Raw genomic sequence first — 18,117 nt, forward strand, 5'->3', positions numbered from 1 at the left:
ATATTATAAGGTATATGTCCGAAAATAAAAAAATACACTTATAAAGGCGCAAATTATTTCAAGAAAAATATGAACAAATTATCTTCTTTTTTTTTTATAAAACTTAAATAAAATCCACCAGTTAAAATTGTAGAATATAATCGAATTTTCATTGATTTTTCAAAATAATTTAAAGTTTACACTAATTTCTGATGAGTTTTAACTGAATATTCCTAAAATTAGTCATATATAAGTGTGTATATATTATAATTAAATAATTAAAGAAAGAGCGTAATTTTTTATTTAAAAAAAAATTATTAAATTATTAAAGAGAATTTAATATATAATAGACGACTCTTCAAAACTTATATCTCAATTTGCAGGGTTGGGTAATAACTAGTTAATTAGTTAGAAATTTAAAAAGTTAATAACTTTTAATTTAGCTTAATTAATTTAAAATATATTAATTTTTAACTTTAATTAGTTATTTTTGACCTTAAACTTAGTACCTTTTTCCTAATAAGTTAAATTTGTTTGATCTCTGAATACCATTATTGTTCTTTTATAAATTATAAACGTATTATTTTTAAATTAAAGTACTATTAATTTTTATGTTCATTTCTCATCAATTGTAATTACTAAAAAATATATTTATTCTATATAAAAATCAAAATTTCTTTGTTATTTGTTATTATAAATTTTCAGGATGTCCAGCAGACTCAATGAAAAAAATTCCCTGATTTTTCAAATTTTCTAAGAGCAGAAATTAATTTTTTCTCGGATTTTTTAGCATTATTTTTTCCAAATATGTAATTTACACGATATAATACGACGATGAAAATATAAATTAACGAACGTAGTATGTAGATGAATCGATTTTTAACAACACAGAAAATTAGCGTACTGGGAGTCAAGGAAAAATTTATATTTATTTAATAAAAAATTTCACATTATTGACATGATTTTAAGCATTATTGATTACAAATGTAGAATATGTGTAAAAACCCAGATAAATAGTAAAATTTCCTGACTTTTTCCCTGACAATTCCAGATTTATAAAATTCCTTGACAAAACCCGGTTTTCCAGATTTCCCTGGCCGCTTAGATACCCTGATTTTAAAAGAATTAACAAAATATTCCAATTTAATATAAATAATGTTTTTAAAAATTAATTTTTGATTTAACTTAATAAGTTAATTTAATCTTAACTTAACTTTAACTGTGAGTTAATTTTCTGTTCATGCAACTGTTAACTTAACTAAATTAATTTTATAAGCAACTAACTTAACTTAGTTTAAAAAAATCAGTAACTTACCCAACCCTGTCGATTTGTGATTTTTTTAAATTCTCTGATGCATAATCAGAAAATATTATATTCCAACTTAAAATCTTTGCTACGGTTTCCTGTATATACAAAACGTTTAGATGTTACAGTCTAAAACAGTCTCTTATAATTAAATTGCCTCATCACAAGAAAAATTAACTATCTTTAATGACGATTTCGGGTTGAAACTTTAACGAAACATATGCACATAAACTTCGATCGCTGCACAAGCTAACATACAGTTTATCCTATTTTCAGCTAATACTTCGCGAATATTTTATCAGCTGACAGAAACCAGACAGAGAGAATCGAACGAGTATATATGGCTTTACGACAGAGTCGATCGCGTGTTGCAGAGTCGAGGTCTGAAAGTAAACTAATATATGTTTACGCATCAAGGTCTCGTCTCTTTCGGTGAAACTGGAGGGAGAACATGGCAATGATCCACAAAAACGTATTCATCGCTATATATAAATACAAATGAACTAACGAACTGGTTTCATCTTCTTCCTGATGATTTCAATCAGCGCAGCAAGAATGTTCCAATTCCTCTTTTTCTTCTTATTCATTTGCCTTCTGTAGCGTGATGATGATATGCGTAGTGTTTTGCATTTATAATACAACCCTCGTATCTATTCTTCCGATCTGAAATTATACGTAATTTTGAGACGCGTCAAGAAGAAATGCGTGTTTTTTCCGACTTACGTGATGCACGCGAATCCGTTCAGGTGACCCAGAATAAACTGTTATTAGCGGAAAAAAGGAAATCTTGGATTGTTGAGGCAGTAAATCGCAGCCACATCCCTGAAAGTCATCGCGCGACTTTCCTCTCTGGGATCTGGAATTATTTCGCTTTAGAAAAGATTAGCCACTTTTGTCATTCGTTCACGAAATCCAATTATAAGATAATAACCCAGTAAAATTTTTTTTATACATAACAATATAAAATTATATAGAAATATATAAAATATTATACATATATAATCGTACAATCATATGTTCATTCAATAATTCATTCGAAATCAAAATGACGTCACTTTGATGTTTAATGACGTCAGTTTGCTACCTGAAGAAATAATATTTCATATCAAAGTTAAAAGATTTCGAAGCAGACGTGATATATCGTGACCTAGAATTGTTCTTCTTTGAATGCATGATGCTTTCCAAAGTCATTTAAAGGTCAAAGCTTTTTGTTAAATAAACTTAATTTTTTCATTATTTTAATTCAGTTTTATTTTTCTATTTAATTTAGATCGATTTTCTCGATCTTGAATCTTACTCATTAGTACTACTTTCTCGATTCTTACGTAATGTAAGCCAGCTGGTTTTATCGAATTATCATGTCCTATCTCCAGGGCGACCGACGTCGGGAGTGGGAGCGACGCTCTTTCCCGGAATTCCTATAGTCCTGATGATGGTTCTCGGGTCCATATCAATTTTTCAAAAATGGAGAACAAACGGCAGCAATGGTTTTCATCGAGTTTTTCTCGCTGGAAAAACTACGCCTCCGTCCCTGTCGTCGACCGCTCGTTAAATCGTGCATTCATCGTTATGTAATCTTCCTCAAGTGTAACGAGCAAAACGGTATAGAGATAGGAATCGATCAGCGGGAATATGGAATCGCGCGAGCATTGCTCTTGTTGTCGCGCTCGAAAATCGATTGTTCGGCGAAGCAACGACGATCTTCGCAGGACCTGTCGATCCGAAAGCATCTCGGGGAAGTCAAAGTCGCCTTCCAATTCGAAGAAACACGCGCCTGGATGTCCCAGAAAGATCTTCGAAGAAGAAAAACAGTATGGTAAGCTTGAAGCAGTTTCTTTTTTAATTAATAATAATAGTCTATTAATTTTTAATAAATAACAATAATCAAATACTTCAATACGCAATTTCTTTAGTAATATATATATATATATATATATATATTTGTAGAATATAGTAGTTAGTACTTTAGTAATATATATATTATATAATTGTAGAATTACAAAAGAATATATATATTCTTTAGTAATTCTACAATTATATAATGATATATATAATATTATAGTAATTCATTTTATTATAATAAATACTATAATATATTATAGTATAATAGTAATAGTATAGTAATAGTATAGTAGTATTATAGTAATAAAATATACTTTAATATATTATAATGTATATATGTATAATAGTAATATTATAGTAATATATCATAGTAATATTTTTTAAATAATATATATACATATATATAAATAATGTATATATGTATAATAGTAATATTATAGTAATATACTATAGTAACATTTTTTAAATATATATATATACACATTATATACTATAATAAATATTACTATACTATTACATACTATAGTATACTATATTACATGCTATTAAATACTATTATATACTGTTATATACTATAATGTACTATTATATACTATAAATACTAAAGATAAATAATATGCTAAATACAGAGTAAATTTTTTATATAATACACTAAAACTAGTAATATAATATATAATACCTTTTTTTATTCAAGAAATCGCTTCTTGCGCCGACAAATTCGCATTGGCGAAGAGATTGCACGCGGAGAACCTGCAGCACCAGCCGCTCCCGGATCGGGTGGACGATTCCATCTTTAGGAAAGGATGTCGTCCTTGTTCGGCCGATTGCGAGCGAGACGCCGAGTGTCAGGTTCGAGATAACGTCGACGTCGCAATGTTGGAGGCGAAAGATTATCCGTTCGTGCCCGCGCTCGGTTGTAAGAAGCCGAAGACCCGGATGGACCTAGCGATTTGTTGGGAAACGCCGATGGACCCGGTGTACGAGCCACGTAGACCTACGCACATTGACGGCTCCGAGGGCGGGCTAGCCCCGGCGATCTTCGCCTTGATCCAGCACACACCGGCACCGAAGAACCGCGAGCTCCTGGTGCGCGGCGAAGGACAAAAGAGCGAGCAATGCGGCAACTGCACGAAACATCAGGAGGCGCAGCAGAAGAATCTGCATCAGAACTGTTGCTGCTATGATTGCACCTGTAATGGTAAATTAATCTAAAAAAAATCTAAAACATATAGCAATAACCCCTAGATAGCAAACTGACGTCATTAAACGTCAAGTGATGTCATTTTGACGTCTAATACTATTAGAGTTCGCTACTTTGGATAATTAATCTTAAATAACACTGGTCAACCTTTTTCGACTCATTTTATGTCACAAAAGGAATGACAGATGATTTCGATAGGATTTTTCCCGTAGATTACGAATCTGAAACGAAAAAAGCAAGCGTACGTCATTTTGACGTCATTAGATGTTTAATGACGTCAGTTCGCTACTTGAATAATTCATTACATAATAACAATGCACTTGGTTGCAGAAGGCCGTGACAAACTTTCCCGAAGTGGGAAGTTGGCGAGGTCGAGTTCTGTGCCGCGCATCACCGAGCGGAAGTGCGCCGCGTGCCGAGGTGAGTCGGAAGCGGAAGCCGAACGAAGAAAAAGGAGCCAAGAGGATCCGAGGCTGATCAGGTCCGCGGTGGGTTTCGCCCTGGGTTTGGAGCAGAGGTGCCGAGCCGCGACGGGCGAAGACGGAGCGCGCAGGAACGGTTTGCCGCCGGCGAGGACGACAGTGCCGCGGCCGAGGACCCCGTTCGCCAGACGCGCCTTCTGCATCGACACCCTGACGCCGCCGTTCAGCGTGGTGAACGGCTGCCGGGACGCCGATTATCCCGAGCACTGGCGGCTCATGTCCGTGTACCAGCAGTCGTACAGGAATCCGCAGAAACGAAGGACTCGCCGCTTCTGATCGGAAGGAACCTCGTACATCCTGCCGAGTTGGCTCCTTGGAAGTTAAAAAGCTCACGATTCTCAGAAAAAGTTGTTGCTTAGTTTGTTTATTGTTGATTGTTGAGTTGTTACAACAAGAATGAGAGTTTGATGATTCCGTTGAATTGTTTCCATTTGTTAAACAAATAATTAACTGCCATTAGCCAGACTTTTTGGCATTAATAAAATTTTATCCTGTTGTAATTAGTAATAAACGCAAAATTAGTGATGGGATCAAGTTTAACATGTATTTACAAATTTATTTACTTGAAAATACTGCTTTCTTTAGGTAATCATATTGATAAAGAGTTCGAAATCAAGTTGCAAACAAATTCAAATCTACTTGATCCCATCGCTAATATAAATTATAAGAGCGCAAAATATATATAACTAACATGAAAAATAAAAATGAGATAAATTAAATACTGACAATGTAAAATTTTTTTGAACTCAGAATGACAAATATATAGACACCCTTATCTTCATTCTCTCCCTGCAATATCCCTTCTCTTGGCCTTTATGCTGCTGATGTTAATGTCGGGCGACAACGACACGTCCGAATCCTTCTTCAGCAACGGCATCTGCTCCAGCCGCGCGAGGGCGACGTTCTGAAGATGGGCCAGGAGGTCGGAATGAGGTGCTAGGGCGTGTTGAAAATCGGTGCGTAGCAGGATGTAGACCTCGCACATCTCGACGGCGACAACGCTGGCGATCCAGTGCTCGTCCTCCATTACCAGGGCTAGCTCGCCAAAGTACGCACCGTCCTCCAAGTGGCAGATCTGTGCGCACCAAGTCCAGGAATTTAATGACGTTAGTTTGACGTTTAATGACGTCAGTTTGCTACTTGAAAAGTCTCAACTTTATCCTCACGTTCGAAAAAGCAACCTGACGTTATTAAACGTCAAAATAACGTCACTTTGACAGCTAATGATATCATTTTGACGTTTAATGACGCACGATTTGCTACCTGGGGTTTGTCTCACCTCCTTCCCGACGTTGTTGTAGACGGCCACGGTGCCGGCAGCGATGAAGTACAAGGCCTCGCCGCGTGTCCCGGCTTTGACCAACGCGTCGTTCGGCATGAAGATCTCGGAGTTCACGGCACCGACCAGCTGGGTTACTATTAACTGCGGCAAGTGTCCAAAGAGCTTCACGTTGCTCAGTAGCCGCAGATAATTGTGCAGAAGTAGTTTCTGAGAAATGAGGGGATTAATTTTATCAGAATATCACACTTGAATTCCTTGATTAATCTCTTACAGTACATTCCCAAGTAGCAAATTGACATCATTAAATGTCAAGATGACGTCTTTTTGCTGTTTAATGACGTTATTCGATGTTAAAATGACGTATGCTTGCTATCTCGGTTGTTTTTGTTGTTTTACAGAACGATGTAGATAATTCTAGACTATATACTATTTTCAAGGATGTACCTCTCGCAAATCAGGCGACACGTGATTAATGATTATTTTATCCCTCTCGAATCCCTTCTTGTTGCGATAATTATAGTAGATCAGCAATCGTCGTTGCAAGGAATAGGGCAACTCCTTGTAGTTCATGTACTGTTGCAGCTGCTGGATTAACTTGGAGTGCCTCTTTCTGGTCGAGTGAAGCGTCATCATTAATTGCAAGATTCGCGCTGCGCGATTCCAATGAAACAGAAGAACAGTTATATCGATCAGTATTGTTTTAGGAATAATTTGGACAAATAAAAATTAAAATAAACATACCTAGCAGATACACGAATCCGAAAAACCCGACTACAGACAAGATTAGATTGTATATAATGTCTTCCGTTGCTCTGACGTTCAAGTAATGCGTGGATCCAATTAGTGCAATGATAGCTCGATTAATGCATGTCAGGTAGATCTCGAATTTTGTTTTTCTCTTCTCCATGTAAGACCCTCGAATCCACGATCTGCAATTTTCCGTGATATTTTTATTAGCATAAAATCCAAGCAACAAACGTCATTAAACATCAAAATAATGTCATTTTGCGACATCTATCACGTCATTAAACGTCAAAGTAATGTCATTTTGACCTTTAATGATGTCAATTTGTTACTTGAGATCTTCTCTCGTTCCCAGGTAGCAAGTATATGTCATTTTGACGTTTAATGGCATTATTAGAGGTCAAAATGACATCATTTTGACATCTAATGATGCCAATTTGCTGCATTAGAAAATAGAAGAAGACTATACTCAACAGGTTGTTCTGCTCAGCTATCTTGGCAACTACTAAAGGTAGATAATACTCCATACAGGCAGCCCAGTGCACGCAGATGACGATGATGATGCTGATCTCCGCTATTTTGTACAGGAGAAAATTAATTCGGTATACCTGAAATTTTAATTATCTAATGTACGAGTAGAAGCAAATTTTGCCGAGACAAAGAGATATGAAGATGAGATATCATTCTAACGTAATAGAGTTTGCGTGAGTAGACAATGATGGTTCGGATCCACAGTAACTTCAGCAGGTCTAGTGAAGCCAGGTACCACATCGAGTCGGTGAGGACGATGATAAACTCCAATGGTAGTACGGATAACGCATTTAGGAAGAAGAAACCCCGCAAATACTTGCTACAATAATTGTTACAATGTTTAAAAAATTGGAAAATGATTCTTTAAAAGAAACTGAGAATGTTGAACTCTTTCAGAAAGTAGAGAATCTATTTGTTTAAAAAGAACATACAGATACTAAAAGTATCCCATATACAGGATGTCCTGCAACGTAATGTCCACAGTGAAACTTTGTATTCTTTGGATTATTCTAACAAGGGACATGTCACAACTGTCCGGAACCGATTTGATTCTCCTTGAAATATGTTGTTAAATACACAAATCTAAAAGACACGTATTTTTTTATACGTGCGCAATTTGAGTTTTAAGGGGTGAAACACCCCTTTAAAGAATAACGGTATTTTTCTTTAGGATCAAATATCTGCTAAACTATAAGAGATATAAAGAAAAAACGTACAACAAATTTTAATGGCTTGAAGAGTACTTTAAAGTTATATGAACAAAAATTTTTTTTTTTTTTTTTTTTTTTAAAAAACCCTCACCACCTAATTTTTTTTTTCAAAATTAAAAATTTTGTTTTACCTAATTTAAAGCTTATTTTTTTCCAAATTCAACCATGTGTAATAAAGTTATGTTACGAAATATCATTTTCGAAAATTAATTATAAACGCTCCCGTATATACGCTCATCCGTGCTATGTGCGTAAGTAATTACCGTCGAACAATAAAATATATAAAAAATGTTTTTGTATAATTCTTATTTATGTTTTCTATGTATTTATAACTGCGTATTGTGTATATTTAGATTTAAAAAAAAATTTTTAAATATAATTAATAAGAATTTTTTAAATATACCCCCTGCTTTCTTATTATTTCTTTAATATTTAATTTCTTCTATAAAAATTAAAAACAATTATATTTTATAATAAAATTATTTTTTAATTGAATCTTGCGAATACCAATGTCGCAATATTTGGCATAAACAAATTTTATATCTTACGTTAAATGAATCATAAGATAAGATTATGTGTACGTGTTCCAGATAAGTTATAATTTTTACAATAAAATCTTTAATACGTTAAAATAAATAATAAAATAAGATTATGTGATGACGTATTTCTGATAAGTTAATATAAATTGTTCATGTAGCAGCATAATTCTCACAGTCGGTGTAGTCTTTTCGTTGTAATAATATCTGTGTAAACTGTTCTTTTATTGCAATAGAAAGCAAAATATAACATCTTTGAATATGATTATCAATCCGCTTAACGTTGTTAGACTTTTATTGGTGTCAATAAATTCAATATATTTAACAGAAACGCCAGTAACTGAAGCAGAAGTGGAATTAAAGGAAAACATTAAAAAAATATTACTGGATAGCGTTTTTCATTATAATGGGGTGGAAGTAACGGAAGAAATATATCTCGATTATGAAGAACCTTATAAATTACATAGTTTTGAATAATTGAAGATGACGAAGAAGCATGGCATGAAGATAGTTTAAATTCTCATCCTCATTGTTCAAATGATGATACAAATTTTGATAGTTCTTATAAAAGACGAGCTGTTGAGTATTGGCGATTTCGGGACACTGATGAAAACAGTAATGACAGAAAAAGGAATCGTCCTCTAAGAGTAGTACAAAATAAATTTAGAAGAGTTTCATCTGAACGTCAGTTAAGGCGATGGGAAGAACAAATACAATCAGGTGGAAGTCGTACAGAAAAATTATCTTACATCTCCAAATTTACACATGATAAATTTACTGCAGCTGTCGAATCAGGATTCATGGTTCATGATATTGATTTAAAAAGATGGGCTTTACAAGCTCAAGAAGAAATAGGAAATTTAAATCCTATATTTAAAGCATCTCACAGTTGGATAGCAAGATTTAAGAAGTCTCACCGAATTGTTTCAAGAAAAGTTACGAAGTTTGTCACTAGAAGAACATTAGAAGATTCTGCTGATTTGCAAAAATCAGCTGATGATTTTCTGGAAACAGTAAAACCTCTTATTGAACAGTTTGGATCTGAAAATATTTACAATTCAGATCAAAGTGGTTTCCAATTGGAACTTCACTCTGGAAGATCATTGTCTAACCAGGGAGAAAAGAAAGTAGAACGTGTCGTGCAATCCATATCATCAACAACCCATTCATATACGATACAACCAATAATATCCTGTAATGGCAATTTGTTGTCCCCTTTATTTATTGTATTAAAAGAAGCTAATGGTAAATTTAGACCAAGAGTACAAGAAAATTTATTTAAAGCAGAAAATGTTATTGTAAAAGCATCGAAATCTGGTAAAATGACATCAGGTATTTTCCTTTTATAATTACTTTTTTTAACAACCTTATTTTATTTAGGGGAAAATTTGGACAAAAAAAAAATTAAAAAAAAACATACCTCCAGATAAACGAAACCGAACAAAACCCCACCAAGACAAATTAATTGTTTATAAAGTTTTTCCGTTTCTTGACGTTCAAATAAAGCTGGGTCCAAAGGGGCATGTTTGCTCGATTAATTTCCCTTTGGGGCAGGTAGTCTCGAATTTTGTTTTTCTTTCTCCATGTAAGACCCTCGAATCCACGATCTGCAATTTTCCGTGATATTTTTATTAGCATAAAATCCAAGCAACAAACGTCATTAAACATCAAAATAATGTCATTTTGCGACATCTATCACGTCATTAAACGTCAAAGTAATGTCATTTTGACCTTTAATGATGTCAATTTGTTACTTGAGATCTTCTCTCGTTCCCAGGTAGCAAGTATATGTCATTTTGACGTTTAATGGCATTATTAGAGGTCAAAATGACATCATTTTGACATCTAATGATGCCAATTTGCTGCATTAGAAAATAGAAGAAGACTATACTCAACAGGTTGTTCTGCTCAGCTATCTTGGCAACTACTAAAGGTAGATAATACTCCATACAGGCAGCCCAGTGCACGCAGATGACGATGATGATGCTGATCTCCGCTATTTTGTACAGGAGAAAATTAATTCGGTATACCTGAAATTTTAATTATCTAATGTACGAGTAGAAGCAAATTTTGCCGAGACAAAGAGATATGAAGATGAGATATCATTCTAACGTAATAGAGTTTGCGTGAGTAGACAATGATGGTTCGGATCCACAGTAACTTCAGCAGGTCTAGTGAAGCCAGGTACCACATCGAGTCGGTGAGGACGATGATAAACTCCAATGGTAGTACGGATAACGCATTTAGGAAGAAGAAACCCCGCAAATACTTGCTACAATAATTGTTACAATGTTTAAAAAATTGGAAAATGATTCTTTAAAAGAAACTGAGAATGTTGAACTCTTTCAGAAAGTAGAGAATCTATTTGTTTAAAAAGAACATACAGATACTAAAAGTATCCCATATACAGGATGTCCTGCAACGTAATGTCCACAGTGAAACTTTGTATTCTTTGGATTATTCTAACAAGGGACATGTCACAACTGTCCGGAACCGATTTGATTCTCCTTGAAATATGTTGTTAAATACACAAATCTAAAAGACACGTATTTTTTTATACGTGCGCAATTTGAGTTTTAAGGGGTGAAACACCCCTTTAAAGAATAACGGTATTTTTCTTTAGGATCAAATATCTGCTAAACTATAAGAGATATAAAGAAAAAACGTACAACAAATTTTAATGGCTTGAAGAGTACTTTAAAGTTATATGAACAAAAATTTTTTTTTTTTTTTTTTTTTTTAAAAAACCCTCACCACCTAATTTTTTTTTTCAAAATTAAAAATTTTGTTTTATCTAATTTAAAGCTTATTTTTTTCCAAATTCAACCATGTGTAATAAAGTTATGTTACGAAATATCATTTTCGAAAATTAATTATAAACGCTCCCGTATATACGCTCATCCGTACTATGTGCGTAAGTAATTACCGTCGAACAATAAAATATATAAAAAATGTTTTTGTATAATTCTTATTTATGTTTTCTATGTATTTATAACTGCGTATTGTGTATATTTAGATTTAAAAAAAAATTTTTAAATATAATTAATAAGAATTTTTTAAATATACCCCCTGCTTTCTTATTATTTCTTTAATATTTAATTTCTTCTATAAAAATTAAAAACAATTATATTTTATAATAAAATTATTTTTTAATTGAATCTTGCGAATACCAATGTCGCAATATTTGGCATAAACAAATTTTATATCTTACGTTAAATGAATCATAAGATAAGATTATGTGTACGTGTTCCAGATAAGTTATAATTTTTACAATAAAATCTTTAATACGTTAAAATAAATAATAAAATAAGATTATGTGATGACGTATTTCTGATAAGTTAATATAAATTGTTCATGTAGCAGCATAATTCTCACAGTCGGTGTAGTCTTTTCGTTGTAATAATATCTGTGTAAACTGTTCTTTTATTGCAATAGAAAGCAAAATATAACATCTTTGAATATGATTATCAATCCGCTTAACGTTGTTAGACTTTTATTGGTGTCAATAAATTCAATATATTTAACAGAAACGCCAGTAACTGAAGCAGAAGTGGAATTAAAGGAAAACATTAAAAAAATATTACTGGATAGCGTTTTTCATTATAATGGGGTGGAAGTAACGGAAGAAATATATCTCGATTATGAAGAACCTTATAAATTACATAGTTTTGAAATAATTGAAGATGACGAAGAAGCATGGCATGAAGATAGTTTAAATTCTCATCCTCATTGTTCAAATGATGATACAAATTTTGATAGTTCTTATAAAAGACGAGCTGTTGAGTATTGGCGATTTCGGGACACTGATGAAAACAGTAATGACAGAAAAAGGAATCGTCCTCTAAGAGTAGTACAAAATAAATTTAGAAGAGTTTCATCTGAACGTCAGTTAAGGCGATGGGAAGAACAAATACAATCAGGTGGAAGTCGTACAGAAAAATTATCTTACATCTCCAAATTTACACATGATAAATTTACTGCAGCTGTCGAATCAGGATTCATGGTTCATGATATTGATTTAAAAAGATGGGCTTTACAAGCTCAAGAAGAAATAGGAAATTTAAATCCTATATTTAAAGCATCTCACAGTTGGATAGCAAGATTTAAGAAGTCTCACCGAATTGTTTCAAGAAAAGTTACGAAGTTTGTCACTAGAAGAACATTAGAAGATTCTGCTGATTTGCAAAAATCAGCTGATGATTTTCTGGAAACAGTAAAACCTCTTATTGAACAGTTTGGATCTGAAAATATTTACAATTCAGATCAAAGTGGTTTCCAATTGGAACTTCACTCTGGAAGATCATTGTCTAACCAGGGAGAAAAGAAAGTAGAACGTGTCGTGCAATCCATATCATCAACAACCCATTCATATACGATACAACCAATAATATCCTGTAATGGCAATTTGTTGTCCCCTTTATTTATTGTATTAAAAGAAGCTAATGGTAAATTTAGGACCAAGAGTACAAGAAAATTTATTTAAAGCAGAAAATGTTATTGTAAAAGCATCGAAATCTGGTAAAATGACATCAGGTATTTTCCTTTTATAATTACTTTTTTTAACAACCTTATTTTATTTAACAATTTAATAAGAGTCATAAAAAAACTATTAAATTAACATTTATATTTTGTACAGATCATTTTAAAATGTGGTTAGAAGAAGCTTATTTCGCAAACATTGGTCCTAATAGCGTTCTTCTTATCGATTCATGGACTGGACATTGCCCCAATATGATTTCGGATTTAACACCTCCTGGAACACATATTACTACTATGATAATACCGAAAGGAACTACAGGGAAAATACAACCATTAGATGTTTATGGATTCAGAATTTGGAAAAATTTTGCTAAAAGATTTTCAGATGCGGTTTTACTGTTGGAAAGTAATATAAACTTACATGAACGAAATAATATAATAAAATTGCAATCTTTGATACATAATCAATTGTCATCCCCACGATATCAAAACTTATTTAAATATTCGTGGTTTAAAAGTGGTTATACGAATGAAAGACCAGACGAATTCGAAAATCCAGTACACTTTAGTTTAGACGAAACTTTAACAAAATGTGATATCGAAGGTTGCAATAATATAGCTGTAGTAAGATGTTCTTGGTGCAAGAAGTCATTATGTTTGAAACATTTTTTTGTCGAATATCATTATTGTAATGTGTATAATGAGTGAATAATATAAAATGCAAATACATTTTTAAAAAAATCTAAATATACACAATACACAGTTATAAATACATAGAAAACATAAATAAGAATTATACAAAAACATTTTTTATATATTTTATTGTTCGACGGTAATTACTTACGCACATAGCACGGATGAGCGTATATACGGGAGCGTTTATAATTAATTTTCGAAAATGATACTTCGTAACATAACTTTATTACACATGGTTGAATTTGGAAAAAAATAAGCTTTAAATTAGGTAAAACAAAATTTTTAATTTTGAAAAAAAAAATTAGGTGGTGAGGGTTTTTTAAAAAAAAAAAAAAAAAAAAAAAATTTTTGTTCATATAACTTTAAAGTACTCTTCAAGCCATTAAAATTTGTTGTACGTTTTTTCTTTATATCTCTTATAGTTTAGCAGATATTTGATCCTAAAGAAAAATACCGTTATTCTTTAAAGGGGTGTTTCACCCCTTAAAACTCAAATTGCGCACGTATAAAAAAATACGTGTCTTTTAGATTTGTGTATTTAACAACATATTTCAAGGAGAATCAAATCGGTTCCGGACAGTTGTGACATGTCCCTTGTAAGTCAAAAAATCTTAATACACATTATGTCCTAAAGTCGATTGTTTTAAAGTTACAGCGAAAAGACGAAATTGCATGTAATAAGATAAGTATTATTTATTGAAGATAATAATATTTAATTTTATTGAACGATAATATTATATGTGTATTAAAACTTTTTTGACTTACAATTAAAATGATCCCAAGAATACAAAGTTTCACTGTAAACATCACGTTGCGGGACATCCTGCGTATAATAATATATATGGAGTATTTTACGATAACAATTTTTTTACAAAATCCTTCTAATCCTAGGTTTTTCTTTAAATATATTGATTCAAAACGCGATTTGAGAAAAAATAACCCGAGTAGTAAACTGATGTCATTAAATGTCAAAATGACGTCATTTGACGTCTAATGACGTCATCTATGTCAAAATGACGTATGCTTAGGAAATTTTTTTATTGTAGATTCAACCAAGTAGCAAACTTACGTCATTAAACATCAATGATGTTATTTTGACATCAAATGCGATGTTATTTTAAAGTTTAATGACGTTAATTTGCTACCTAGGGAGGACTTATAGCACGTGTCGTTCTCGCGTACCTCGCTACAATCTTTGGATCCAGAGTCACCTGTTGCGTGCGACTGTCGTAGTGGCCGGTGAAGAACCAGATTATTATGTCGCATATGAGGACGGCGTCGATCGCATTGTTGTACATGTACAACTTTGCGTACTCGTCGAAGTAGAACGTGAGAAAGACGGGTGTGATCAGCAGAGTGGCTATGATAAACAGCGTCATAGTGGACTCCCAAAATATTTTATACGTACAAGAAACTTTGTTCAATTCAAATTTTTCCAAGTAGCAAAGTGACGTCATTATGTCAAAATTATATTGAATGACGTATATGCTTGCTACCTAGGTTGCTTTGAGATGAAAGAATAGACTCTTTTATAATTCAATTGCTCGATTATTGATTTCAAAAAGTGAAAGTTTGCGACTGACCTGAAGGAACTGAAGGGATGGATCATGTAGGGATGAGATTTGAGGTGGCGGCTGATCTCGTAATCGATCGCCCGGGTGCTCTTCAAACACCACCCTGTGAAGGGGTGTCGTCGCGACGTTATTCGCGTTCCGAGGAACCAGCGGCGTATTCTGGACCAGACCGAAGTCCCGGAGATCATTTTTGTCAATGGATCCTCCTTCGGCGATACTTCGCAAATATGCTCCATTCGGGGTTCACGCTGTAGTTATTTATTTTATCGCTCGCTTTAATTATTTTAAGTAGTCTATATTGTTATGGAAGCTTCAAAAACTCAATGATAAGAGATATATTACTGCCTTTATTTAAGTTTGTTTCATATATATATATATATATATACATAGTTACAAACTATTGCAATATTGGGAGGAATTATTTCCCAAGTATAGCAAAGCATACGACGTCATTTTGACGTTTAATGACGTCAGTTTACTACTTGGGTTTGTATTATCCCGCAGGTAGCAAGTGTTACGTTATTTTGACGTCAAATGACGTCATTAAACGGCAAAGTAATGTCATTTTAATGACGTCAGTTTGCTACTTGGGATGTTAAATTATTCACTTTAATTTGTACAAAAGTATATAAACAATTCTGGTTACTGCACACGAAAAGAAATTCAATTGGCTTAAGAGAAAACAACACTATAAGTATATCAACAGCATCAAACCTATAGATATACATTGTTCTTTACATTTTGAAACTTCACAACCGACGAAAATATCACAAAATTCTCTCAGGGCAATCACTAATGATGCCAAGGAGATCAATATACACATAGAAGCCAATAAATTTTATTACCAATTATTGCAGACCTGGTTATGCAAGATCTTGAGGATACAGTTCTCAAAGCGTTGAATTTGGAATGTTTGTTTTATTTTCGTTATGTGGATGACATAATAGTGGCCACCTCTATGACTAATATGACTCAGATTGTGAATAATTTTAACAACTATCATGAAAGACTTAAATTCACGGTCGAACAAGAGGTTAACCATAGCTTGAATTTCTTAGATTTATCACTTAAAATTATTAATAACAAAATATATATAGACTGGTATCAAAAAGAAACCTTCTCAGGAAGGACGTTATCATTTTATTCAAACCACCCATTATGCCACAAAATTGGAATAATATATAACCTTGTAGACAGATGTCTATTGCTATCACATCCACTATTTTTTAATAAAAATTTGGAGTTAATTATTAATATACTCAGAAGCAATGGTTACCCTCTTGATCTGATTTTTAACAAAATTAATCATCGGATAGAACACATCATATCTAAGGGGAGCATTATAGAGAGACAGGCCAACATAGAAAGAACAAAAAGTATAGGAAATGACTCGGTCAATAAAAAATTCTTTGTCATTCCGTATATAGATGGGATCTCAGAAATGATTGTTTCCTCGGTAAAAAATAAAAATTGTATGGTAGGGTATAGATGTCTCAACAAACTGGATAATATTATTAAAGCGCAGAAAGATAAAACTAAACATCCATGCAATTCGAATGTGGTTTATAAGATCAGTTGCAATAATTGTAATGCATCTTATGTAGGCCAAACAAAGAGGCAATTGCAGACGCGAATGAAAGAACATAAAAATAATATTAGATTGGACTCAACGAAACATTCAGTAATTTCTGAACACATAATAAATGAACATCATACTTTTAATTGGGACAATGTTAAGATCATGGACAACGAAAATAATTATTATAAAAGACTCATTTCTGAGATGCTACATATCAAGGAACAAAAAAATGGACTAAATTTAAACAAAGATACTGAGTTACTTAGCGAGTCGTATTTTGATATTTTGGATATATTAGCGAACAAGAAATAATAATAGGACAAATAGGACATTAACGAGTAAAACATAGATATTAGATCATATATAAACACGCACGCTCTCCGATCAAGTAGAGTTTAAAATGAGCTGTCTTTCTGTATTGTTGGTTTGTTATGTGTCATCCTTAATAACTGTTAATAAGTAGCAAAATTGTCAAGAAGAACGATGATAGGTAAGCATACTACCAATTGTAGGGGATACATATTATAATTTGGACATACGTTGATCGGTAATTTTTTATTAATCGCAGCGCCTACGGAACGGGTTAATTTCTCGCATATTAACGATGAAACTATCCGAGATCTGAACAAAATCAGGGATCATATCGAGGCGAACATTGTTGGACAGGACGGATTGAAACACGCGTTAATTGCTCAAAAACTCTTGATTCTGAATAACTATAATTAAATTTCGATATTATGTGAATTGTAAGAATTTATATTTCAATAATTATACTGAAGAAGACCGCGTGCGGTCGAAACGTTTATAGAATGATTGTAATTTGCGTTAGTTTTAATATAATGACTGTAGTTTTATAATTTATACATGTAATAAATGGTAGTTGACTGAACATCTCGAATATTCAGCTCGATAAGTTGGCCTTATATTTATCACTTTGTAAACAATTCTGTTGCAAATCATTCTCATTATCTTTAATAAAAATATACATTCACTTTTTATATATAATAAAATCTTTTTGCAAAATCATATCTATGCAATCGAATATCACTGTAAAAAATCATAAAGTAATTTCGTGTTCTTGATGTACTTTGATGTTGAGTGATGATTATATACCTGGACAGTTGGTGCTGTCATAGAATAAGGTACGTAAGCCATTAAATCCATTATTTCTTCGCT

The 18,117-nt window shown here is 32.7% G+C and overlaps 3 protein-coding genes across 3 annotated transcripts; 2 read left to right on the plus strand and 1 right to left on the minus strand.

Annotated features, from left to right (window-relative positions):
- Positions 1-2,683: 2,683 nt before the first annotated feature.
- Positions 2,684-5,530, plus strand: LOC114945013 (uncharacterized). Its single transcript, XM_029321091.2, has 3 exons — positions 2,684-3,101; positions 3,822-4,325; positions 4,659-5,530. Exons 1-3 carry the CDS (start codon positions 2,918-2,920, stop codon positions 5,084-5,086), a joined length of 1,116 nt encoding a protein of 371 aa, XP_029176924.1. The 5' UTR covers positions 2,684-2,917; the 3' UTR covers positions 5,087-5,530.
- A 58-nt stretch (positions 5,531-5,588) lies between these two features.
- Positions 5,589-18,110, minus strand: LOC114945011 (potassium/sodium hyperpolarization-activated cyclic nucleotide-gated channel 1). The gene is made up of 9 exons (XM_029321089.2): positions 18,055-18,110; positions 15,372-15,610; positions 14,971-15,186; positions 10,726-10,885; positions 10,510-10,643; positions 6,834-7,021; positions 6,537-6,742; positions 6,090-6,299; positions 5,589-5,885 (listed from the first exon to the last, which is right to left on the minus strand). Exons 1-9 carry the CDS (start codon positions 18,103-18,105, stop codon positions 5,589-5,591), a joined length of 1,701 nt encoding a protein of 566 aa, XP_029176922.2. The 5' UTR covers positions 18,106-18,110.
- On the plus strand, positions 11,916-15,686 carry LOC146720227 (uncharacterized). Its single transcript, XM_085488908.1, has 2 exons — positions 11,916-13,146; positions 13,250-15,686. Exon 1 carries the CDS (start codon positions 12,074-12,076, stop codon positions 13,094-13,096), a length of 1,023 nt encoding a protein of 340 aa, XP_085345034.1. The 5' UTR covers positions 11,916-12,073; the 3' UTR covers positions 13,097-13,146; positions 13,250-15,686.
- Positions 18,111-18,117: the final 7 nt, after the last annotated feature.

The sequence above is a fragment of the Nylanderia fulva genome, unplaced genomic scaffold (assembly GCF_048542155.1).
Source record: "Nylanderia fulva isolate GAGA-0341 unplaced genomic scaffold, ASM4854215v1 Scaffold74, whole genome shotgun sequence".
NCBI classification, from domain to species: domain Eukaryota; kingdom Metazoa; phylum Arthropoda; class Insecta; order Hymenoptera; family Formicidae; genus Nylanderia; species Nylanderia fulva.